General features: G+C 50.7%; 1 protein-coding gene across 9 annotated transcripts in view; it reads left to right on the forward strand.

Moving 5' to 3' along the window:
* Positions 1-25,602, forward strand: part of KDM2B (lysine demethylase 2B) — a 110,980-nt gene that overhangs the window by 83,971 nt on the left and 1,407 nt on the right. For 8 of the 9 annotated variants that reach the window (XM_064392504.1, XM_064392501.1, XM_064392503.1 and 5 more), the window contains 8 exons: positions 10,484-10,708; positions 13,917-14,060; positions 18,468-18,554; positions 19,178-19,447; positions 21,722-22,398; positions 23,772-23,935; positions 24,363-24,524; positions 25,236-25,454. In XM_064392504.1, the coding sequence (XP_064248574.1) occupies positions 10,484-10,708; positions 13,917-14,060; positions 18,468-18,554; positions 19,178-19,447; positions 21,722-22,398; positions 23,772-23,935; positions 24,363-24,524; positions 25,236-25,454 (1,948 nt within the window). The remainder of the gene's footprint in view (positions 1-10,483; positions 10,709-13,916; positions 14,061-18,467; positions 18,555-19,177; positions 19,448-21,721; positions 22,399-23,771; positions 23,936-24,362; positions 24,525-25,235; positions 25,455-25,602) is intronic. The other variant, XM_064392502.1, reaches the window with a different exon arrangement.

Below are 25,602 nucleotides of genomic sequence, written 5' to 3' on the forward strand. Positions count from 1 at the left end.
ATTTGCTGTGAGTGACATTTCGCCGTGGTGTGACTGCTGGATTGTCCTTGGGGGATGTCACAGGTTATTTTTTTCTCCCCTCTGGATTACGGAGCCAAAAGGCTGGAGGGACAGACGAGTGTGAGGCAGGTTACAGGGAGCCTTGCAGGGAACTGGGCTAGTGGAGACTTGGTTTGCCCACGGGCAGGTGTGGGACCAGGCATTTTCCTTGCGGATGTCATCTGTCCTCCTGCTGCAGGCCGGGTGTGTTGTGGCACCACAAACACGGCTGTAGCCACGTCCTTGCTCGTGCTTGAAAACATTGTAGGCCTGTCATGAGATGCATTCCCCCCTTCCTCTCTCCTCCAGAAAACATTGGATTCTGATATTACCTTGTGATTCTGAAAGCCAAGGCCTTAGGCACATGCCTTTCATGCCTCAGCTCTCGTCTGCTCCTGCTCCCGGTTGTGTAGGAGCACAATGGGGGAAGAGAGAAACCTGAGGAGACACAGGAGACGGGCTGAGCACATCCCATCGCCTTCTGGGAGCCCCTTCATGTGTTGTGAGTAACTGCTTTGCTCCCAGCATGGTGGATGAGCAGGATGGGGAGAACACCATCACCTACCCATCATTTCAGTTTGAGTTGGCAAGAGAACAGGAGTACAGCACTCAATGGGTATTTAATGTACTGAAAATAAAAAGGGGAGTAAATACACAATTCACGTGGCTTTATCAGCAGTTGCCCGTAAATATGTGTTTAAAGTTTGACTGTGTTTTGTTACTTAAACTCGAGGGACCAGGCTCGGTGTGGATCCTGGTGTCACAAGGGCTGTGTTGCTGCTTGCTCCCATGCCAGCTCTTGCCTGTTGCTGCCTCTTCTGCACTACCCAAAGCGGTTGTGCCATGTGGTAATTCAGACCAGGGAACTGAGCTGAAACTAGTTTGGCAAAAATCCTGATGCGAGGACCATTAGATGTGCTTCTTTATGGCTTCTTGGTTGCTCAGCACATGCAAATATTTAATCTCATGTTTAATTCTGTGTTGTGGGCGTAGGAGCCGGAGGCAAAATCCTAACAACTTGAGTGGAATCGGGATTTCCCCTGAAAGCAGGCCCATAAATCCAATGGGAAATTTAAATCTCCGGCACTCAAATACAGGCCTGTGACCCTCAAGTTCTGGAGGGCAAAGGCAGTGTCCATGTGGAGGTGCTGGCCCTGGGACCTTTGGATCCAGAACAGGTCCCCGGCTGACCGATGTGTTACTTGTCACACTGCGGGGAGGGTATTTCATTGTGAAACCCCAGCAGCGGGGCAGGACGGTCAGAGCATGGCTAGAAATGGTTCCTTGGGAGCAAGTCACGGAGGGGGTGCCTGCACAAGGAGCAGCGTGAGGCCAGATGCGAGCAGCTCCACCAGCCGGGTCGCCTCGTCTTATCCCAGCGCTGGTTCTGCCGCTTGCAATCTGGAAGTTTGCTCGGTGCCTTCCTCCTGCCGAGGGATGGAGGGTCCCCGCTGCCGGCCCGCCCCGCGCGGGAAGGGAGCGGGCAGGTAGCGCGGAGCAGGGTGTGTGTGTGCGTGTGTGTGTGTGTGTGTGTGTGTGTCTGTGCGCGTCTCCTTTGTCTGAGCAGCCCGAGCAGCGCCGAGCGCCCCGCGGGCGGCCGCGCATCCTCCCCGCCCAGCGCCGCTCGGCACACCCGAGCCTCGGCCCGCCCCCGCCGGCCCTCGGCACATCGCGGGGCTCATTACCGGCGGGGGACTAATTGCCGGCCGGGCGGCCGAGCCCCCCGTCCCCGGCCGCGCCGTGTGCGGGGGGCGGCCGCGGTGCCCCGGCCGCGCGGTGCCCGCTGTCCCCGCAGGCCGGCGGTGTGGAAGCGGCCCGCGATTGGCCGTGCCGGCAGGGCCAGCCCCTTCCTGGCTGCCTGGCATGAATATGCACGGCCCCCCTTCCTCCTCCTCCTCCTCCTGCATGTGTGTGTGTGTGTGCGGGGAGCGGGGCTCCGCCAGCAGCGCCGCTCCAGCCATGTCAGCTCGGCTCCGCCTGGGCCCACCATGAGCCATGGCCATGTCTGCGAGCGCCGACGAGGAGGACTACGAGTCGGAGCCGGAGCCCGAGCCGGGGCCGGGGCCCGAGCTGGGGCCGGAGCAGGTCCGGGGCGGGCGGCGAAGTTTGCAGCGGGAAGGGAGGGGAGGAGGCCGGGCCGGGCAGCGCCGCGCCGGCCGCGGGGACGGGAACAATGTGGGGTCGGGAGCGGCCCCGGGGCAGCGCCGCCCGCCGAGGCACCGCGCCGGGCGGGGCCGCGGAGCCTCCGCGGGGCCGGCCCGGGGCGCTCGGCCTCGCCCGCCGCGGGCGCCCCGGGCACCGCGAGTTCGGCACCTCCCAGGGCCCCGAACGCGCCGCCAGCGGGTGGCTGTTGCCTCTCGGGGGCTGCCCTGTCCGCGGCAGAATTGTTATTTTTTTTCCTATTAAGATTCCTCAAATAGCTGAGAGGGCTGCGGGACTTGGGGGAGAGTCTGATGCTGAGCCTGGCTACCTTGTCTTCATTTGATTTATAGCCAAAGCCTCCTTTCCATTCCCAGGGACGAGGGATGTAGAAGAAAGAGAAGGATGTGTGCCGGAATGAAAAGAGAACTTTTATTAATACTTGCAGGGTTGATTCTCTGAAGGCTTTTTTTTTTTTTTTTTCCTGTGGGGGAAGGAGAATAAACTTCTTGAATTTATGAAGTAATCTGTGAAAAATAATCCAGAACATATGTTCTAGATTGCGTATTTTACTCTCTAAGAACTGCCTAAGCAATTAAAAATGCACCAGGAATAGTATTAAACATGTGTATGTAATTTAAACATAAACTTGATAGTTTTGTTCTTAACTCGAGGTGTTTCGCTCTTAAAAATAGCCTGATATTTTCTTTTTAGAGACCGGTTTCTGCGTAGTCCAGGTGTTGAGACTATCTTCCAAAACCCATCTTGTTTTGAACAACTTTACCTTGTTTTGGTTCAGAAACGCGCATGGAAAACGGGGTGGAAGAGGAGTTTGGGGTGGTGGTGTGCCTGGGGTGCTCCCCAGGGATGGCACATCTGCTGCAGAAACCTCAGGGGACACAACGTGCTGCGCTGGCCTGCTGCAGTGTCAGTCCAAGAACCTAAGCTCAGGTTTACATGAGTAACTTTATTAAGCCTTTGCCTAATTCTGAGGTTTGTGTGAATGTGCAGGCCTGTGCTGCTTTTGAGTTCACTGCTGTGCTCCCAGACATAGAAGTTAAAATGTCCCAGTCCTCTTCTTTTCTTAAATTTTTTCTCCTGCCAGGCCTTTTCCATTTGTGTCTGTGTCTTGGTGCAATCACTGCACACTTTTTAAAGAGAGCTAATGGTTGGGAGAGCAGATTGGTCTCAGCTGTATTGTACCAGCTGTGAAATTGTTGCTTGGAGGTGCTGGTTCTTGCTGGATGAATCTGGAAAGTTGGTTATGTTCTGGGATTCTTCAACTCTTCTAAAACCTGAGGCTTTCATAGCGTTTTTGTATCTTAGAACTTTAAAACAAAAATTAGTGCAAGACGGGAAATTTTTCTTTTGGAGTTTCTTAAGAAACTTGGTCTGGTCCTAAACTATAACGCAGTGACCTATGTACCAAAGACCTGTGGAATGTTTTCCTTTCTGTTCAGAGCTGTTCCAGTGGTAAAACACCTCATGTAGTTGCAGCTGTATTTTCATACAGGCCTGCTTTAATGTCTGCTTACCCTATTTTTCTACACAGTTCATGTCAAATCAGTATTATGTTGCTTTTTCTTCTGTGATAGCCCTTGTATGGAACAGGTGCTTCACCTCTAAAGGTGCAGTTGAACAGCACAGTTTCAATGCTCGGGTAGAAACCACAGGTTTTGTCACTTTTTATGCTGACTTTCATTCCTCTTTCCCTGGTCTGTGCCTAAACTAAGAAGGCAAAAAGGCTGTGGTGTTTTTTATCACAGAGCACACAGGATTTACTGCACTTTTGGTAGTTGCCAGCAGTGCTGGGGGCTTGGAAGCGTGTGGGTGCTGGGGCTGTGTCCTGTGTCGTGGGCAGCACCTGCCCAGCCACCAGGTTGCTGTGTTGCTCCTGAAGTGAAGAATTTTGATTTCTGGCTGTGTGTAAACAGAGGAGACTGCACCTGGTTGGGGCAGGGGGATTTGTCCCAAAGCAGCAGTAAAAAAAGCTGTGTTGTGCCCCGAGTCCAAAATTTACTGGGGTCTTTGTTTCAAAAGCTCCTACTTTTGATGAAGCTTATCTCCCAAAGCATATTTTTGCCAATATATCTTATTCCACCCTCCAGGCCTAACTTCTGCCTCCTCACCACCAGAGGAAAATAAACAGGGGCACTGACATTGGCACTGATGTGCCAGTTTATCACACCCTAAACAACATTGCTATGTTGGCAGAAAAGCTGCTGGAGTGTCATTAACACCCAGATGAACCTGCAAAGTATAAACTTTTATTTTCTTTCTATTTTCTTGTGGGAAATGAGCCTGATTCAGTAGTGGAGTTCTGTGTGGTCACCTGGAAGGGTTGCTAGGAACTACTTTGGTTGTGGCAGAAGAGGGTTTTGTAGCTATGAAGCGGAGGAGATGGTGGCAGTAAACATCTGGAGAGGATTGATGCTGATTTGGGATAGCTGGGATTGAAAAAGTTCCAGTGCCTTCCCTTTCCCCTCGATGCTCCTGTTTAATGAGGGACCTTGGACTTGAAGGACACCTCCACCCCAGCAGGAGTGTGTTCTGAAGGAGGGTGATGTAACTGTAAACACTCACCGTGAGAGGAAAACAGCTCTCCTGGAGTTTGCATGTGCAGATTTTTGGGTAGATAGGCTTTAGTCAGACATGGTCCGTGGTGTTGGCTTGTGCTCTTCAGTTAATACAACTTTTAAGGATGTTACTGGCACCAGTGGGATTTTTTTTCTCTCTTAATCTAGCTTCTTCCTTGGCCCCACTGCATTCCTGCAGTTACATCATCCTGTCCTTCCTTCTTCCTCTGAGTTCTTCCTTTGAGAAGGGTTTCTGTTAATTGCTAAACACATGTAAGGGTTTAATACAGAGAACTGTTGACTTGATTGTGATTATTCACAGGCTCCTCAGGGAAGTGGTGGAATCTGGAAGAGTTAAAAATGTGTGGATGTGGCACTTGGGGACGTGGTTTGGTGGTGAACATGGCAGTGCTGTGTTCATGGTTGGACTCAAGGATCTTTGAGGTCTTTCCAGTTAACAGTTCTGTGATTGTGCAGTGCCTGACAGTGTGAGTGTAAAGGCAGACCCTGCCAGGCAGCCAAGGCCAGTACCCATATTTTGGGGTAAGTGCAGGGTTACCTGGTCTGCACCACTGCTGGGAATTGTCAGTTTAGGTTTCTAGAGGGAACACCAGAGCTCCCTGCATCAGGAGGCTGGGAGAGGAGTGTGGCAGTGGAGCAGGAGGGGACAGTGCTGCTCACTGCCCTGGGCAGCATGCAGTAGTCTTGTCCTCCAGGACTTGCACCCTGTTTGGATGGAAAAATGCACCTGTGGTGCACTGGGAAAGGACAGAGACCTAACAGACCAGAAGCCTTTGCTGTGCCACCCTGTGGTGCCTCCAGTGCCCAGTGCTGCCCATGACCCAGCCCCTTTAGGGTGGTATTTTAGGTGACAGCAGTTATGAACTGTGGGTTAATGCATGTAGCTTCTGTAAAAAAAATGTTTTCCCCCTAATGTTTATTTATCAGACCTTCTAAAGAAGCCAGTGGTAGTTAGATTTGGCTATCCTAATTCTGTTAAACCAATTGCATTGGGATGCAGTGCCACATAAAGCTCAGGACTGGCACCTGGCAAGTCCTGGATTCTCATCTTTGGGTGCTGTTCTGGTCGTGTAGATGTGGTCAAACTACAGTAAATGAGAATAATCAGAATTTGTCTGTGTGTTACAGAAGGAAATCACCGTTTCCTTGCAAATGCAGGGGGTATATTTGTGTGGCACAGCACCTTGGAGCAGTGAACACTGCACACAAAAGGTCTTGTCTGGGGGAGATGTACACAGTGGATACTCTGTGAGCTGTTCACACTGTACTTGGTTGAAGTGAAGTGCTTCAGGGTCTTGCTGACCTGCCCCCTGAGAAGCCCTTCAGAACAGCCCCACACGTCTCTGGGTTTTTGTTGGAGATGTTGAGTCTGAAATAATGGTTTGGTGCTGCTGGCAGCAGTTTAAAGCAGGTCACTGAAGCTGAGTGATGGAATAAGAGCTGTGCCCAGGTAAAGGCCACTTGTAGAGGAGCTTGTTTCTAGGCTGCAGACTTAGTCAGCCTTGCTTTGAGAACCAGGACCTCCCTCCTTCTGGACTTGGTCACGGGGTCAGCTGATCTTCCTCTCTAGGGTGGAGGAGTTTGTGTGTGAAGTTGCCTGGTGACATCTCTGGCGGATCCCAGTTGGTGTTGGGACAGCAGCTGGGGAACATCAGCACCTATTTAATGATGCATTTAATGGCTGATAGCTCTTGCAGTGTTTTCTCCAAAGCTTGGTGTTCATGGTATTTTTTGTTTGTCCGAGTTGTTGAGTTGTTCTTTGTAATTGTGAAGGTTTGTAATTTGCTGCTGTAAACATCAGGATCATGTTCCTGTTGCAGTAAGAGTTGTGCTCAGGGCAGAGGCCATTCCTTCGTGCCTCTGGTCCTTCTGACCCTGGTTGGTGGTTTAGTGACAGCTGGGCAGGGCTGGGACACGTGGAAGTGCTGAGGTACCTGTAAGTAGGCAGTGGAAACTGCCAGCAGCCACATGTTTGTCCACAACCAGGACAAACTCATGTTCTGAGCAGAGGCTTCCAGGTAGCTCATTTCCTGGGGCTGGTTTAGAATTGTGAGTGTTGTACCTGAGCGTATTCCCACATCTGCACAGCCCTGGTGAGAGACTTTAATTACTGGTGACCCCCCCACCTTGTCCCCTAATTGCTGTCCAGCAGGAGTGTGTTGAATTTGGTGGGGTCTGTAGGAGGCCAGCACTTCAGAAAATCACTGCATTTCCTGTTGGAGGGGTGGGCATGTTTAAGCACTGTGGTGTGGGAGGGCGAGCCCAACTTCATGACTTGTAAATGGTTTTGTAGTGCATAGGATAGTTCATGTGATGGCCCAGGTTCACCCCCAGTGCCCAGGTGCTGTGTCTGTCTTGGGAACAGGAGCAGGTTACCTTTGTGTGTCACAGCACTAATATGGATAGCAATAAAAAAAAAAACCCACAAAAGGAAAAGAACCCAAAACAAAAAAACCCCAAACAAAATGAACAACAGAGCACGGTGTCCTGTGCAAGCCCACGAGCTTTCTAGGCTTTAGTGCAATAGAAATGTGGATTTAAGATATGAATCCTAATTCATTTCAGCAGCTGCTTGCTCTACCTTTGTTGAGAGCTTGGCAGAGTGGCTCTCACCACTCCAGCATCCCCCTGCCTCTCTTTTGAAGACTTGCTGTGGCCATAGAAGTTAGGAGCACAGTTCTTGTGGAGATGTTGGAGAACACAGTGGCTGGTGATGGTATTCCGGGCAGGCTCTGTCTGAGCTCCCTGGCTTGTTGTAAGGTTTAAGGGGGAAAAAAAATCATCAAGTTTGGTACCATCTTTGTTTCCTTGACAGTTCTCAGAGACAGCGTGGGGGGCTTCAGAGTCATCAGGTCCAGGCTGTGCTTGAGGGCTGCATCTCCTTGGGAAAGGAGATGGTGGAGTCCCCTCCAGAGGAGTGAGATTGTGTCACCCCAGTGGGTGTGACCCAGTCCTGAGCCTCAGGCTGTGGAGCTGCTGTTTGCTGGCCACCCAGGCTAAGGAGTGCTGCCATCCCCCACCATGTGCTCATTATTTGCAAGACAAATCCATGGAGTTGTGCTGGGAGGATGGCAAGTGGCAGTACAGAGATGGGGACAGGAACTTGGAAGGAGATTTTACCCAGTCTCATTACCAGGCCTGGTATGTTGTAAAACTGCAGTCTGAGCTGGAAATCCTGCAGCATCTCCTCACTAACATCGACCTGGAATTTATCTGGCTGGCTGCCATGTGCTAAATAAACCCCAAGCCATGTTGGAGGCTCCTTCTACCCCCTTGAATCCCGGGCCAGATTTTCTTCTGTGGAGGTTTTTAAGCGACCACTTTTGGAGCCCCTTGAAACTAGATACGAATGGGAATTCCTGCAAGGCCTCTCCAGCCTCGCTGGCTGCGACATCCTGGAGTGAAAACGTGGCTTGGATTGAGGATTGGTTGGTTGGTAAATTAGTACAAACCCAGCTAGTACAATTTGCTAATGAGCAGTGAAGAGGTTTGGGTAGGCAAGAAATGTTCCATACAGTGAGGTGCAGGTCTGCACCTCTGCTGTGTTCTGGTGGTGTCTGGAAGAAAATCTGAGTTGTGTGGTATGGTCTGACTTCAGGCTTGTTCTTGTACTTTCACCTTCCTGCTTTTGTGGGTTTTTTAGGATTCTCAAATTCTGTGTTCAAGCGATGCCTTTTATCACTTGTCTTTGCAGTGTCCTGGCACTTAAACTGTTGTCCCCAGAATTAGGACTTGGCTCGTATCACTGGCAGAAGCAGGAGTTGTCTTTCAGCTGGAAAAGTACAGAGTTTGATTTTTCCTTGAAAGCATTTAAAAACAGCATTCTCACGGTATCATAGCTGTTGTTTGCCTCAAACTTAATCATGATGCTTCCCAGTAGGAAGGAGTCAGGTGCTCACACAGAATCTTCCATGTGCTGTTGTCCAAGGGGAGCTGCCAAGGTTGTTGTGCATGTTTTGGTTTAACTTGTTCCTGCTGCTATCCAGCCTTTGGTTCGTGTCTCGCCTCCCTTCCTAGCTGAAGGAGACTCTAATAGAATGGAGGAGTGATTCATGCTGAGGAAGAAAATTATCTCTTATCTAGGTTGCCTCTAAGCCAGTCCTGCCAGAGCCGACTTTATCCTTGAGAGGCTGGAAAGTTGGTCTAGAAGGTAAATATTTATTCTTCGGAGTGTCTGACATTGATCTGAAATCCAGGCGGCTGCTGCGGTTGCGATGGGAAGGAAGCTGCGCTCGTCCGCGTTCACACCGCGCCGTGGGGTTCAGCTGCACACGGAGCAAAATCTGTTCTGGAGGAGTGGAATTAAAAACTTTGCAGAAATCTCTGCGACCTCATGGACTGAGTAGTGTTTTCTCCCACCTCACATAGTCAGTCTGTAGGAGAGAAAACTTAAGGGGTCTAGCTGCTGACTTCTTTGCTCTCCCAGCACTGAGATTCCCGGGATGGAGGCTGTTAAAATATCAGCACTTCTCTGCAGCTTAGAGAAAGTCACTGGAGCTTTGCTAAGTCAGCTGGGAGGAAGATCAAACCTACTGCAGTGTGGCTTCTCTTCAGGGTTGTACAGCAGGACACCTGGGGAAGCTTTTGTACAACCAAGTGCAATGTTTGCACATCTTTTCATTTAAAAACTCTGGTGGAATTTCTGCATGGCTCCTTACAGCCAAGCTGCCCCTGCCTTGGTGATTGCCCAGAATTCAACAGGAACAGAAAGTGAAACTGGGTGGTCTGTTGGTCATATGCTGAGATGTGCATAAAATGGAAGAGTTGTATAAATGCTAAACCAAATGAACTTTGCAGTCCTGTTATTATCATCTTTATGGAGAAAGCTGTCAGGGGTCAGTATGAGCCAAGCCAATTCTTGCATAATTAGCTCCATACAATTACATGGTGTTTAGTGATGTCTGGCTTGAGCTGTAAGTTCTTGTGTATAACAGGGAGTTTCTGATGAGAACACGAAATTTGGATGTCCAGAGTGAATATGTTGCAGTTAACCTAATCATTTCAAATCTTTTCACGCTCCTTTAGTTTCTGTCTTAAAGGTCATTGAAATCTAGACCTGGGATGCCCTTTTTAGCCTTTGCACATCATCAGTTGGTGTTCTATTTTTGAGCACTTGCTGGTGTTGGATAGGAGGGGAGCTACCTTGGAAGGGTTTTGTAGCATTTGTGTTTTATTTCCTACTTTATTCCTTGGCAGTAGTTCATACTCTCCTGATTTTTTAGGGATATGACTGGGGGCTTGAGCCATTGGCTGAGTGTTTCCCTGCTGTACCTAACCACCAAATTGCTTTTGCTGCTCCTTGGACTCAGCAGAGGAAATCCTTCTGGCTTAACCTGAGCACGAATCTAAGCTATCTCTAGATAGCCAGAGCTCAGCACTGGCACAGATCATCTGTTGACCTAAGCCAAGAACCTCACTTGGGATCTTGTGTTGAGCTGTGCCTGAATGTCTTTTCCCTGCCCTCATGTTGAAACGGGCTTCCTCTGCCTTTGGGATCTCTCATTTTTGTCCTGGCTTCTGTGTCATTTTACAGCCCATCCTTTCTTGGAAAAGCGATGGATCTCCTTCATGCCTAAGAGTGGCCCAGGAATGGCCCTACGTTCCTGCTGGGGTTACCTGTGTGTGCATAACTCACCAGCAGCAGTCAGTGTTGCCCGGAGCTCAGCAGAGGGCTGGCAGCTGACCCTGTGTGTGTGTGTCTCTTCCAGAACAGGGCAGTCGGGCGGCCCAAGGGGAAGCTGGGCGCTGCCTCGGCGGTGAAGCTCGCGGCCAACCGGAGCACGGCGGGCGCGCGGCGGCGCAGGACGCGATGCCGCAAGTGCGAGGCGTGCCTGCGGACGGAGTGCGGCGAGTGCCACTTCTGCAAGGACATGAAGAAGTTCGGGGGGCCCGGCAGGATGAAGCAGTCCTGCATCATGAGGCAGTGCATAGCTGTAAGTGTGCCTGGGCCTGCAGAGTCCTTTCCTCCCGCTGTGTCTCCTGGGGGAGCGGGTGTGGGGCTGGGTGCTCCGCTCTGAGTGGGCTCTAAAGGGCACCAGGCAAAAGTGGGTCATCCCTGCCCTCCCTCTGTTCTTTCCCAGTGCTTCTCATCCTCCCCAAATCCTAAACCAGAATGCTACTAAAACTTAGCAGGACAGCTTTCCTTTTAGCAGTGTAGAAGTGGAGATTGTCATTACATCAAAAATTAGCGCTGAAGTCACCTTCAGACTCTGGGATGTGGAGGAAAAGGGGAAGAGTAGGAAGTTCTGATTCTAAGGATGAAGAGGTGTGTTTGGTTTGGATGTTGGAATTTCCTGAGAAAAGCTGCCCTGCAATCATCTATGCCATGTTATCCACACAAATTAGGATGAGAGGAATCCTTGACTGACAGCCCCCCCAAGATTTTGGTGTTGATGACCCCAGCCCCAGGCTCCCAGAGACCTGAATTTCAATTTGTTTGCTGTTACTTAGGCATGGAGCAGAGGGTCTGATCTGGATGAGGCAGAGAGCCATCAGTCCAGGGTCTTGTCCTCCTCAGGGACTGGAAATGGCTGTCAGGGAAAGAACATCAGAACAGGGCAAGCAGGCAGTCAGTTTGCTGGGCTCCTGTGATACATTACTTAGGAGCTTCTTGAGTCACAAGCAATAGCTTTCTGTTTAACAAATATTGACAGATTAATCTTCCATTAAGTTGTTCAAGCAGCTTTTGAATCTGTAGCTGCCATGCTGACTTGTGGAGCTTCTTCTCAGGTCTCATGTCTGCAGTGACTCTGTTCAAGGCTAAAAATCAGCTTTAGTTTTTATTTTAATTCTTTAGAAAGTCTTGTTTATGCTGCTGTTATGGGTTTGGTTTTCTTTTGTTGTTGTTTTTTTAAGGAAAGGAATGTTGTTTATTCATAACTGAAATATCACCCTATCTATACTGATTTCTCTCATTACAGTTCCCTTCACTTAGTATTTGGGGTGTTTTCTTTTAATTTTTAGGAGATGACCAAAGTGGAAGGATTAAATGACTTCACCTAACAGTGATAAAAAACTGATAAGCACTTAAGGTTTCCAGTAGTTGCTCCTGGTAGCTCACTCCATGTTCTGTGCCAGGCTCTGTTCTGTTCCTGACACAGAGGATTGGGTTCAGCACTGCTGGATCTTTCAGTAAAGTACACAGAATATCCACCTTTCTGCAGAGTGCTTTTGCAGCTCAAGTGTCTTTTCTTTGAACACTTGATTTCCTGGAGTGTGGCATGAATTGAACAGCATGGATGAAGAATTTATTATTCTCCAGGGGCAAGAAATAGTGAAATCATGCTGCCTTTTTAGTGGAAGGATTAAATTAGGGCTGCAGTGTGCTTTCTCATCCTCACTGATGAAGGAAACTTTCATACTAAGCTGCTTCACTCCCAGTAACACAGGCTGAGCCTTTTGGAGATGATCTGGCTTCTCTTCTAGCTGAGTGTAGTCATCCTCTGTCTTCCAGTGAAGGTTTATTTATCTTCTTGGTGCCTGGAGTTTTACTTTCAGTTAGGACAGAGGTAGCCAGGCATCTCTGATTACTTGTCCCACCCTCACATGCACTGGCAGTGACTTCTCTGCACTTTCTAGGCTGGTGCAGATATCAGGGACATTATTACAAATTCTTAAAGCAGCAAAGGCCCAGAAAATTAAGGAATTGAATTGTTGTACCTTTCAAGGTGCTTTACATTTCTGTAAGCAATCCTGTTGGCTTTGCTCTTGTTCTCTAACAATTCAGCAGTAACAATATTGTGGTACCTACCCAGCAGCTTCCAGCCAAAAATACCCTGCAAGATGCTGAAGCTGTATGGAAGTAATGATCCCTACAGTTCTGGGACTGTGCTTGCCTTGGTTAATAACACTGACAATATTAACTAGACAGACTTTCATTAAGCTCAGAAGCCTTCAGAGAGCCCGTGGTACTGCTGTGCAGAGAGCAGGAACCTCCTCTGCATCACCAGTTCCATCAGGAAGGGAAGCAGGAGTGCCTGGGACTGCTGCATGGAGTGGGGCTGGGGGGACACGTTGTGACAGCCCAGCTGCTGTTGCAGCCCATCTGTGGGACAGAGGCAGGGGTGGCACAGAGGGGATTGCCTGGACACCCTTGCTCCCAGCCAGAAAAGTTGTACTGCTGTCTGCAAAATGCTCTGTGCTCTAATGGCTCACTGCAGCTGGGCTTCCCCCTGCCTGAAACTTGCTGAAGGATGCACTGTTGATCCTGAAATGTGGGTTGGTGTGCAGGTATTGTCTTAGGGATTGATTCACTCCATCCACAAGAGATCCTTGCTGGGAAAAGCCCCATCTCTGCTTCTGGCTGTGCAGTAGTTAAGGACTGGCAGCCTAATCGATTGCACTTCCCTTTGTGGGCAGCTCAGGATCTTCCTTTTTTTTTTGTAGTGAGGGTTATACCTTATTGCTGCAGACCAGAATTTTGTTAATCATTAGCAAAAAGGTGTCTTTTTAATTAGAGTGGCATTCAGTGCTTTGACATGGGTGACAGGTATGTGAGATGCTGCAGTTCCCTTTCTGCCTCAAAGAAAGAAAAAAAATCTGTGTGATCTCACTTGTGACACTTGCAGGAGAGAATCCTCTTTCTAAGTGAGCAGAGCTTTTTGCAGTGCTCAGCTTGGGAGCAGGGCCCTGGATAATGGACTGCCAGTCAGGAAAAGGGCTGTTCTTGGTTCTGTTGTGGGCTTGCTGTGAGACCTGGATCAGGTCCCATAACATCTGTCTGCCCTGCCTGTAAAATACGGGAGCTGCCAAATTGCTGCTCGGGCTGTGAAACCTAATGGATGTGAATAGTGATGTTCTGGGGTGATTCTTTCCCCTCCCATTGTACACTGGTGGAGTGACTTGCATGCCAATGTCTGTGTCAGCTCACAGATTGAAGGAACCCACCAAAAATGCATTTTCATCCATCCCAGTAATGCTCCCTGAGCCTGTGTTGCTACAGGGAGGGCCCGTTGTGAAACGTGTCCTGTGGAGCTTGATCTGGGACCCAGCCCTAATTTGTTACAATTTTTTTTTTGCCTTCATGTCAGTTTGCACAATAATTTATCTCCTCTTTGAAATGAGGACACTGTAAATGCACACTGAGCTCTTGTGTTTCCATGTCTGCCATATCTTGATCAGTTCTTTCTGATACGTGAACAGCCGGTGCTGCCTCATACTGCTGTGTGTCTGGTGTGTGGAGAAGCTGGGAAAGAGGACACTGTGGAAGAGGAGGAGAGCAAGTTTAATCTCATGCTAATGGAATGCTCCATTTGTAATGAAATCATACACCCAGGATGCCTTAAGGTGAGTACAGGGATGTGATACATGTTGGAAACAAAAGCTGAATTAGTTATCAGCTTAATGTAAAAGTGGTGCACAGAAATTGGGAAGCTTTTAGGTTTTCATCTTTGGACAGATGAGTAAGTGAGTTGGTGTGAGGAGCAGGGTGAGATCTGTGGCACACACAGCCCTGACCAGCAGGCAGAGTCCTTGATGTAACAGCATTCCCTGGGAGCAGGGACCCTGGCCTGGGACATGCCCTGAGTGTGTGAAGATCTTGCTGATTTGTTTTCTTTTTGCCCCTTGTTTAAGGAGGTGAGGTGTTTCAGTTGGGATGGGGAAGGCAGAGCAATCTGCCTGTACTTCAGGGTGAGATATTCCCAAATCCATGTCAGGAGCTTCTTCCTGAGTCCCACAAAGTACAGATGAACAATTGGTCCGGGCACAGATGTGCCTTAGGGTGGCAGCTGGCTCTGAAGATGTTAGGAGCAACTGTTGGAGCAGGAGTGCAGCTCTGGAGAGCAGCCTGAGCAGTGTCAGGCTGCAGGAGTGCTCACCCTTGGCTGACTTGAGTCCTGTGAGCAGCTGTATTCTTTGCTGCTAACAAAAGTGTCATTTTGGGCATACCTTCCTGCATTAGCATTTAGAAGCTGCCTTTCTCCAGAGCTGGTTTCTTTCAGCTGATCAGCCATTTCCTGTTGCTGATTTGTTTATGGTTAAAGTGATTTGCCAAAGCAAATGTGTTCTGACACACCGTGCCCCATTTGGGCCCTTCTGGGCTGTCTGGGAGGAGAGGTGTGTGTGTTCTGTGCAGGCCTGGGGTGCAGCTCTGCTGCCCTTTCATTTCTCCTGAGCTGTACGTGGTGCTGCTCCAAGCTCTGTGCTGTCATTTATTAGAGCAGAGTGTGGGGAGCTGGCAAACCAGAGCTGAGCCTTCTCCCTGATTTGATTCATGGAGCTGGTGCTCAGTTCCTGCCACAGATGGGCTCTGAAAAGGAGCTTTGCTTGTTTGGCTCTGCTTTAAACAAAACTTTGGGGGCTGATGAAGCAGAGGAAGGAGCTGCTCATTTCAGAGGTACCTTAATTTTGGCTGCTTTGCTGTTCCAGCCCTTGCTGGAGGTGCCCTGTGCTCCCCCATCTCTGCCTTTGCAGTGTCAGTGGCACTCAGGGCTGAGTTCAGGGGACAGTTATTGTCTGGTGGCAGCTCAGGTATGACTTCCTCTCCCCATACTGCATTTGGGACTAGCACAGGATGTGGGTCAGATCTGTGAAGTCAGGCAAGTGCTGTTTGTTGTCCTACACATGCGTGGTGTTCTGAGTGTTCTTTTGGTAACTAGGAACAGCGTTGCTTTGGGTGTTCCTGACAATTAAGCTCTGGGAGATTTACTGTGTGCCTTGTGTGCCTTTTATTTTGATTTCTCAGTGCTTCTGCTGAGCTGAAATGGTGGGTAGCTGGTGCTGTTTATTTCCTGAGGCAAAAGAGCACTGGTAGAATTTCAGAATCATCTTGGAAGGTGAGATGAGACTGCTCAGGAGAACAGCAAAAGGAAAATGGAGCCTCTTCCTTGGATCCTTCCTTGCTATTTTTTCCCAGGTTCCATGATTTCCTGCAAGACAGAAATCTCTAGCCATGTTTACATGTTGCTGGAGCCCTTGAGCCCTGAGGATGGAGCCCATAAATAGCCTTTGATGCAGCCCCAGGGCAGCTGCCTTCCTGTCCCACTTGAGAAATAACACCATGTGAACTGCTGGTCATCTCCAGCTAAATGTCTGGCAGATGTACTACTGGGGGAGACTGGAGTAAACTGGATCAGTGCAGATGTCCTTTCCTGGTTTATTCCCATGTGGAGTGAATTCCCTCCAAGATGAATCTCCCAGAGCTTGTGGAGTGGTTCAGTGTGTGCAGGAGGTGATTTATTCTCCAGGGCAGGTTGGTTGTGGTTTGAAGTTCATCCTCTTCCAGCTCCCTGATTAGGCTGTTCATGTTCTGGGGTTTTTTCTCCATGAAACAGCAGTGCCAGAGGATCTGTCTGAGGAGTTAAATTAAGGTGGCTCAGGTGTACCTGTGCCCTGGCACACTGAGCCCTGAGGGGCTCCTGTGGGGGCCCTGGTACCAGAGCACCTGCAGTGGGTGCTGGAGCTGTGCTGGGGACAGCAGGATGTTCTGTGTCCTCAGAAGTGTCACAGGAGCTTCCTGACACCCTTCTTTCCTTGAAAATACCACACCAACACAAATGCTTGTTTTGCTGAACGGGTTTCTTATGAAAATGATCTTGGTGAGAGTTTCGCAAGCACAGCGCTGCTTCCAGAGGGAGCTCATGAGATTTTGGGATGAACACTGCCTTTCATTGTTCCACAGTGTTTGAGTTGAACCAAGAGCAGTGAATTTTTCTTGCTTCATCTCAAATTGCTGGCATTGCTGGCTAGCATGTCTGAGTGCAGCATCTGATGCTGTTTCCTTAGGGAGAAGGGGCTCCTTTCTGCACTCGGAGTTTGTTCTTTTCCATCTCAGCTGAATGTGGTGATAGTGATGGAAGTGAATATTTGGGTGCCTTGTGTGAGCAGCAGGGACACAAAGGCCCTTTCCAGCACAGCTTCAGCCCAGGTGTGTCTCACTGCCTCTTTCAGTCTGGGCACTGCCAGAATTCATGGCTCTCCCTCAGGGATGCCAGGTCAGCATCCTGGGGTCTCCATATCCCTGCCAAGTGCAGTCCCCAGCACGAGGTCTGGTGCTCAGATCTGAGCTGCTGCCCTGGTGCTGCAGGTGGGTTTCTGTGGTGCCTCAGACACCCACCTGCTGTTTGCTGCAAACACTCACAGCTGGCTCCCACCCAGCCTGAAAGGCTTGGGACAGATTCAGTGGCAGGTTTGTGTGTGTCTAATTAGTTTGCTTACAGTTCCTCACATCTGTTCAGTTCCTTAAACTTCACAGAAGGGACAGGGCTGTAATGCTTTCCCTTCAGCAGCACTTGTTCTATATTCAGTGCGGGAAATAACTTGTTCCCAACTTGGGCTTGGGCCAGGAATTGTTCCCCTGAGGCAGAGATGTATACAACAACTCCTGGAGTATCTTACACCTACCATGGGAAAGAAGGTTCAAAGGCACACAGTTGTGATAAAACCAGTATTTAAATTCTGCCCACTTCATTTACTTATTTATTAACTCCAGGAGTCTTGCTGAGAGACTGACATGTCATCACTCTCACTGGATGGTGAAACTAGAATGGCTGCTGTCTGGCTCTGGGACTGGAGGAAGCAGTTCCTAAATCCAAGGGCTTGCTCCTGCACAGCCAGTTCCTTTTCCCTGCACTGGGAGGAGAGGAAGAAAGGTTTCAGAAACATTAAAAATATCTGCAGGTCCCTGCCTGTGCTTGTTCCTGTCTGCTGCAGCCACACTGTTGCTGCCAGTGCCCAGCTGTTAGTCTGGACAGCAGCATGTTTTTGTGTCTACAATAGTAATAAATCAATATTTTTCTTTTTTTTTTCCAAGTTATTTATTTCCGAGTATGTAATGAAACCCTTAAGTGGGAATGTGCCATCAGTGAGTGTGTGTGTGGAGGGTGTATCTTAGCTCTGCTTTTCATTCACAGAAATGTCTTTTCTGAAGTGCCTGTTCCCTGTTTGGGAAGCATTCCAGGCTCCTGTGTGAACATCCAGACATGAGGAGCATTCCAGCTGTGTAGGGCAGGATTGTGCTTTTGCTGGAGTGTAACAACATTAGGCACAAGTTTCTTTCAGACAGCAAAATGTCAGTGCTGGAGGTAGTGAAGTTGTCAGCCTGTCTCCCTTAGCCTGGCTGAGGATTGGGTGTGAGAGCCTGGCAGTGCCCCGTGTCCAGCCTGGGATGAAGGTGCCTGCTCCGAGCTGCCTTGGCAGCCCCAGCCCCTGGCACTGCCAGTGCTGAGCCTGAAAGAGGAGTATTTTAAGGAACACTTGATTACAGTGCAGGGTGCTGTGCTGCTAAAAATGCCCGTGGGATTAATGGATGGGAGAACATGGATGGGAGAGCCCTGCCTGAGGAGGGATCAGGCTGTGCCTCGCTGGGGGACACAGGGCTGGGCTCTGCAAACCCGAGGGGTGGGAGGGCATTTGGAGATGGTGCAGCCCTGGGTTGGGGGGTGCTTGGGCTCTTCAGGAGCTCTCTGTCGTTGTTCCAAGAGCAGAGTGTGTGGATTTGGATTGTCACTGCCCTTATGGGAAGCCCAGAGCTGAGCCCTTTGTCAGAGGTGTTTGGCCTGGGTCCCTGCTCCCCCATGGGTGAGGGGTGCCTGCAGCACCCAGGGCCTGCTCAGCCCCGGCAGCACGGTGCCTCTGCTCCCCGGGAGGGCTGCAGTCCCCCCCAGAGCACAGGGAGCTGCACAGAGTTCCTTGGAGCAATCATCACCTTCTGCAGGCTGGTGCAGCACGCTGAGAGCGTTGTGTCTCCCGCAGGTGAAGGAATCGGATGGTGTGGTTAACGATGAGCTGCCGAACTGCTGGGAGTGTCCAAAGTGCAACCACGCAGGGAAAACTGGAAAAGTGAGTTTAATGGGAATAAGTGGTGCTGGAATGACATACAAAATCTTAAGCATTCCCTCTGTTTATAGATAGACTTTAGCCCAATACCAGCTTTTGGTTTTGTGCTTAATTCAGGTTTTGTTCTTAGTTACCCATGGTGGGGGGTTGGACTGAGGTGATCTTTAGGGCCCCTACCAACCCAAGGCATTCCAGAGTTATGTGGTTCATTCCATGATGATTCTGTGAGCTGGAGACAAGCTCACAGCTCTCTGTTCTTCAGTAATTTTTGTATACTTGTACCAACACTTCACCCAGCACCTGGGGAATATTTAGGTTACTTCTGTGCACTGCTGCATGTTAATTTTGACAATGAAAAGTCCTGAAATTAAAAATTCACAAGCAATTATGCAAAACCTGGAGTGTCTGTTGGAATTAGTGAAACACTATTTCTTTGCAGACCGAGACAGACACTTGCAAGTGTGTAGTTAGAAAAATAACCTCAGGAAAATTAAAACTTCTGACTCCTTACTAATAATTTTGTGAGTTAAAAAGTGACAAAGCCGGAGCGTTGGAGTGCTGGTGGCAGGGTGAAGAGCTGGGAGATGCATGAGGTATAAAGTTGGCTTGTGTTTTGTGTCTCTCTGGCGTACAAGCAAAAGCGCGGACCAGGATTTAAATACGCGTCAAATCTCCCGGGCTCGCTGCTGAAGGAGCAGAAGATCAACAGAGACAACAAGGAAGTGCCCGACGCTGCCAAACGGAAAGGGGACTGCGAGGAGACTCCCAGGAGGAAATCAGAGGAACATTCCAAAAAGGCTCCGGTTGACTCCATCCTGAGGAGAAAGTCTGACGAGGTGCATCTGTGGAGGAAGCGGAAATTCGAGAAGTCCCAGGAGCCCACGATGAGAAAGAGGGTAAGGCCCAGCCCTGCTGGGCTCTGCACAGGGCCTGGGCTGCCTGGGGCTGCTCTCTCTGCTCCCCTGGCTCTGAGCTCACCCCCACATCCCAGGCTCTTCCCAGAGGAACTGGGATTTTTTACCATTCTGGTAAAAGCTGCTGCTCTGACAGGACAGTGGCTGGGACAGGACACTCAGGTTGATGTTCAGAGGCCAAAAGCACTGGGCTGTGGCTCTTGTTTTATTCAGGATACTGAAAAACCCACTTTGACTGAAAAGTCTTTACAAGGTGCTCAGAGTAAGAACAAGGTGAAAATCAATTTTTTATGGCAGCCTTTTCAGGTCTCTCCACGTGGTGGCGCCTGGCAGCTGTTTTGGGGCTGCTTTGGGGCTGTGCCACCCTGGGAAGCTCTGGAAAGGACACCTTGGGGTGCCTGCAGAGAGCAGGAGCTGCTCCCAGCAGTTGTGTAGGCAACTTGGCCCTGAACATGGCAGTCAGGACTCTCAGGCCAGGCAGGGACACTGAATTTTTGTGTAGACTCCAAAATGTGGTACTTGGGATCTGCAGAAATGCTGGTTTGCAGAGGCAGAAATGAGAGCTCCAATTTACTGTGCCTCATGACTAAAGTGGCTGATGGCTGTAAAATCAGAGTCAGTGACTGGACTGGTGTTGCCTGTGAAGCTCCCAGGGGTGGGAGTCAGTCTGTCCTGCAAGGCTGGACAGTGGGGATGCTGCAGGATGGCAGATGTAGGGATTTGGGCTGCTTTGGTGGAGAGAGAGCAAAACTCACAGTAGCAGTTCGTGCACAGCTGCTTGCTGGCCATGCTTTCCTTCTCCCATCCCTTTGGACTGCCCCCAGTGAGGAAGGCACTGTGGGTCACCACATTACCACACAACACAAAAAATGTGTTTGGGCTTTTTACTTTCTTCCAACAACCAAAACTTGGAGAAGAAAACTTTATCCCACTTAAATCTTGAAATTACAGAATCTGTCTCCCTTATGGAAACCTTTAACTCCAGGACAGTTCAGCTGCACTGTCTGGGTTTATATTTTCTCTTCTGGTGTCCTGTATTAAAACACAGCAGCCAGTTGTGTTTTGATGACCCAAGGGATAAAAATCTGATCCTGTCCTGATGCTGGGCCCTCCCTGTGTAGTTGAGCATTGGCCCAGTCACACAGCACATCCTGGAGTCCCTGCTCCCCCCAGGGACGTCCTGGCACGCTGCTGCCCTCACAGCCTGGCATGACCACAGGATTCCAGTGCCTGTAAGGGGAGCACCCATCAGTGCCTGTGTCAGGGGGGCTGGGAGCTGCCCTGGCCTGCTGTAGTAATGTTTTATTCTATCCTGTCATTACCTTACTGGGACTTCTCCCTTTATAATATGTTAATTTAAAGGCGGGGTGATCAGCTTTCTCCACCATGCACTGCAGGGTGAAACTTGGGAACAGAGCCATGCCTTGATCCACTGAGTTCATTGGGAAAGCGAAAGCACGGGCCCTCTGACACAACAAGTGTGCTCACAGCAGCTCCCTGTCCCTGCCAGTGCAGATCTGCTTGTTAGAGCTATTTCATTTTAACAGCTGCTGACTTCTTTCTTGCTGTGGTGATCAGATTAGGCTTGAAGCTTTCCTGGGCCTCAGGTTGTCTCTCACACAGCCTGGTGCATTGGAGGGGGTGGATGAGGGGGGAGGAGTGCAGAGCAGTTTGTTGGGAGCAGGAACTGGGGCAGGAGGAAGGTCCTGTCAGATCCCTGTTCTGCAGGGACTGCAGGGGGTGGACAGGGGCTGGTTGGGTGTAAAGGAGCATCTAAAGTGTCTCAAGAAGGCTCTGTGTCCTGCAGCCAGGATGGCAGCTGTGATCCCAGAGGTTTTGGGAATGGCCCCTCAGGCCATGATGTGAGGGCACTTGGGCAGTGTTTGATGTGGGTGCCCAGTGGATGTGGCCCAAGCCTGGGCTCTTGTGGCCTGCTGGGGACAAAGCTGTCCACGGTGTGCTGCTGATGTTCTGTGTGTAAATGATGCACTCGGAGATGGGCAAGGCCCTGGAGTGTGCAGGAATCTGCAGTGAATCAGTGCCTTTGTCACTCCTGGAGTCCAGGGGGTCCATAAGTGGAACCCCCATCCCTGCTGCCTCTTGAACTCGTTACCTTTGGCCGGTGGCTGCACGATGGGGCTGGCATGGGTGGGGCCCGGGGCTGGCAGGGGGCCCAGCCCTAGGCAGGGCTCCTGTGTGGAGCACCCACATGGAAGCTGCTGAGCTCCCACACCCAGCCCTTGTCCCTCCTTGCAGCGGCGATCGTGGAAGGCCCCCGATGACCGAGCGGCCATGATCAAACCCCTGCGGCGCCTCAAGCAGGAGCCCGAGGACGAGCTGCCAGAAGCACCCCCCAGGTCCAAGGACAGCGACCAGTCTCGGTCCAGCTCGCCCACAGCAGGGCCCAGCACGGAGGGCGCCGAGCCCAGGGACAAGAAGAAGTTCAAGATGAGGAGGAAAAGGCGGCTTCCCAATAAGGAACTGAGCAAGGAGCTCAGCAAAGAGCTTAACCAGGAGATCCAAAAAACCGAGAACAGCCTTGCCAATGAGAACCACCAACCCATCAAATCTGAACCGGAGAGCGAGAACGAGGAACCCAAGCGCGCGTTGAACAACAGCGAGAGACTCCACAGGTTCAGCAAAGGGTTGAACGGGACTCCCCGGGAGCTGAGGCACCACCAGCTCATGCCCGGCCTGCGCAGCACCCCCCGGGGCATCGCCCGGCCCCCGCCCTCGCTGTCGCCCCCCAAGTGCATCCAGATGGAGCGGCACGTCATCCGGCCTCCTCCCATCAGCCCCCCTCCGGACTCGCTGCCCCTGGATGACGGGGCAGCCCACGTGATGCAGAGGGAAGTCTGGATGGCTGTCTTTAGCTACCTCAGTCATAGAGACTTGTGCATCTGTATGAGAGTTTGCAAGACCTGGAACAGATGGTAAGGAGGGCGGGACCGGGGTGTGGTGGGATGGGCACGGAAGGACAGCGGGTGATGGCACTGGTGTCTCCTGGGGAGGGCTGTGGGCTGTCCCTGGAGCTCTGGTGAGCCCAGGCAGAAGGGGTGACCAGCAGAGGTGGCAGATCTCATGTTGTTTTCTCAGAAACAGCAGTTCCAGCATTTCTGGTGGAGCTGTGTGTGTCAGACTCGGGGTCAGGCTGCCAGGCTCCGGAGCAGCCTGTGCTGGAGTCAGACACTGCAGTGTTCCTGCTGCTGAACAGCCAGGCTGGCTCAGCCTTGGTGTCATTCTGCCCCAGGACTTCCTGACTGCCAGCATTTGTGCAGTTCAGTTATTAAATACCTACTGAGATAGTGAGGATCCCACATGTGCCCCTCACAAGGGCTGTGCTGATTGTCTCCCCGAGGAGGGGGCGTGGAGAGCAGCCTGCTCCCTGTGCCAGCAGAGCACGTTCTGCAGGAATCCTTTGTTGATGGTGTTTGCTCTCAGCGTGTCCCTGGTGCTCAGGTTCTGTGGCCCTGACACAGCTGTGGCTGCACAGCAGCAGCAGCAGCTTCAGTGCAGATTTACAGGTTTCAGTGACCTCAGGGAGGCCTTGTGGCTCTGGTGACTCCTGTCCTGGGTTCCTGCTGTGCACAAGGACAGACAGACTGCAACAGGCTCCTTTCCAGCACAGCCTGCTAACAGAACACACAAAGTAGAGGCTGATAATTCAGTGTGAGGTGATGTGTGTGGAGTGTCTTCTCCGTGGGCTGCTTGGTGTCACTGAAACCTGCCAAATGCATTTTCTATTTAAATACTGTATTTGCTAATAAAAAAAAAGCAGACTCCTGCACACTCATCAGGACTTGGTTTTGTTGCCCTTAGAGACCCATAAAGAGTGAAAAGACACATAATCCACAAGGATAGGAAAAATACACACAACAGGAGAGGGAGGATCTGTTTTCCCAGATCTACTCATTTTAAGTACAGAAAACACAGAGTAAATGGGGATATTATTTAAATCAGACTTCATAGTCAAAACATAAGGAAAAAGTGGTGACTTGTCTTCGGGCTATAAAACGGATTTTAGTAAGTGCTGGGATGACTTAGAATGGGATCCAAAGTTGTTGACACTTGTAATTCTGTGGAAGTAATTCCATGCTTTATTGCAGGATATATTTGATAGAGAAACTTTAAATTTATGTAACATTGTGTGGGGTTGTGTTTATCTTTGCAATACTTGGCCTTATTTTTGCAATTTTCAGTTAAGTGCTGTAGTTTTTCCTACTGTTTAATGACACCTTTTAAAGCCTTACTAAAATCCAAACAGGTGCCAAATTAAGTGCTGTTGGCTTTTTTTCTTTTTGGGTAGGTGCTGTGACAAAAGATTATGGACCAAAATAGATTTAAACCATTGTAAATCCATCACTCCACTTATGCTTAGTGGCATTATTAGGAGACAGCCTGTAACCCTTGATCTTAGCTGGACAAATATATCTAAAAAGCAGCTGAGTTGGCTTATCAACAGACTGCCAGGTAAGTGATGTGTTCTCATCACCAAATCACAAATCAGTTTGCATAGGAAACCAGTCTGTGTCTGAACTGCAGCCTCTGGGGAAAGTCTGGGGACTGGGGTGGCCTAGAGGAGGAGTAGGCTCTACTAGGAGGGCTGGAGATGTGTGAAAATGAAGCATCAGTGGGTTAAAGTGAACCAAAATTATTTTTTCTGACTACTTGACCTGTTCAGTTGAAATAACTTGAGGCAGGTCTTGCCCGGCAGGTAATGAATGCTGCTGGGGAAAGGGCTGAGGGCACTGGGGGCAGGAGTGAAGTTCCAGCGGTGGGACAGATGGAGAGCTGGGCCCAAGGAGGGGACGGTGGTCAGAGCAGCCTGGGGGTGCCAGTGGGGTCACTGGGATTGCCCGGGAAGGTCCCAGTGCTCCAACCTGTTCTGTGTCTGCAGGTCTGCGGGACCTGCTCTTGTCAGGGTGCTCTTGGATAGCAGTGTCAGCACTTTGTAGCTCCAGTTGTCCCTTGCTGCGAACTCTGGATGTGCAGTGGGCGGAAGGACTGAAAGACGCACAAATGAGAGACCTCCTGTCCCCGCCCACAGACAACCGGCCAGGTAAGGGCACAGGGGCCAGGTAAGGGCACAGGGGCCAGGTAAGGGCAGGGGAGCCCGGGAGCCCCCTCCCAGCCCGGGGCTGTTCTGTGCTTGGCCCCCCTCGGAGCAAACGGGCAGGAGCCCCCCAGCCGAGCCCGTGGGGCTGGGGCTGTGCTGCCCCTGGGGTTTGAGGCAGGGACGTGCAGCACTCCTGGCTGGAGCCCCGGGGTGACAGGGAGGTTCTGTGGCTGCTGAGCCCTCATCTGAGCCACTCTGCTGGTTTTCTGTCTGACTTTCTTCTCTTCAGGCTGCAACGGGTGTACTTTAGGGAGTATGGAAACACTTTCTTCCAGTTCAGGGAAGGAGCAGTTCTGTGGGTCATGCCACATTCACCCGGATTTCAGCTCAGGTGAAATTTTGAGCAAATCAGATCTGCTTTCTGGCATGCACGGCACAGCCTACTGCTTATTCCCGACTTGTAATTCCGCTGGGCCCCTGCAGTTACTTTCATCCCTTTTGTTTTGAAATCAGGAGGTGGCTTTGTCCACATGCCTGTTCCAAAAATAGACAAGTGTTCCTGCTGATGTTCCCTCTAAAGCTCCAGACAGGCAAAAGCGTGTGAAGTTGACCCAGGGCAGCAGTGTTGTGTGTCACGGTGCATTTCACAGAGGCCTGCAGACGTTGGCAGCACGGGGTGGGGCTCGTGGGGGTGACCTGGTGCCTCTTCCACAGGTCAGATCGACAACCGCAGCAAGCTACGGAACATCGTGGAGCTGCGCCTGGCGGGGCTGGACATCACGGACGCTTCGCTGCGCCTCATCATCCGGCACATGCCCCTGCTCTCCAAACTCAACCTCAGCTACTGTAACCACGTCACAGATCAGTCTATTAACCTGCTGACCGCCGTCGGAACCACCACGCGGGATTCCTTAACGGAAATTAATTTATCAGGTAAGGGATGGGGGGGGAACTGCCAGGGCATCGCAGCTCTGAGGGGGTTTGGCCCAGCCCTGCCCCGCTCCTGGTGTGGCTCCCTGGCAGCAGCTGCTGCAGCCACGCTCATCCTCCGGGGGATTTCCTGCACATCTGGGCTGCCTGG

This window comes from Passer domesticus, chromosome 17, assembly GCF_036417665.1.
Source record: "Passer domesticus isolate bPasDom1 chromosome 17, bPasDom1.hap1, whole genome shotgun sequence".
In the NCBI taxonomy this organism is placed as follows: Eukaryota; Metazoa; Chordata; class Aves; order Passeriformes; family Passeridae; genus Passer; species Passer domesticus.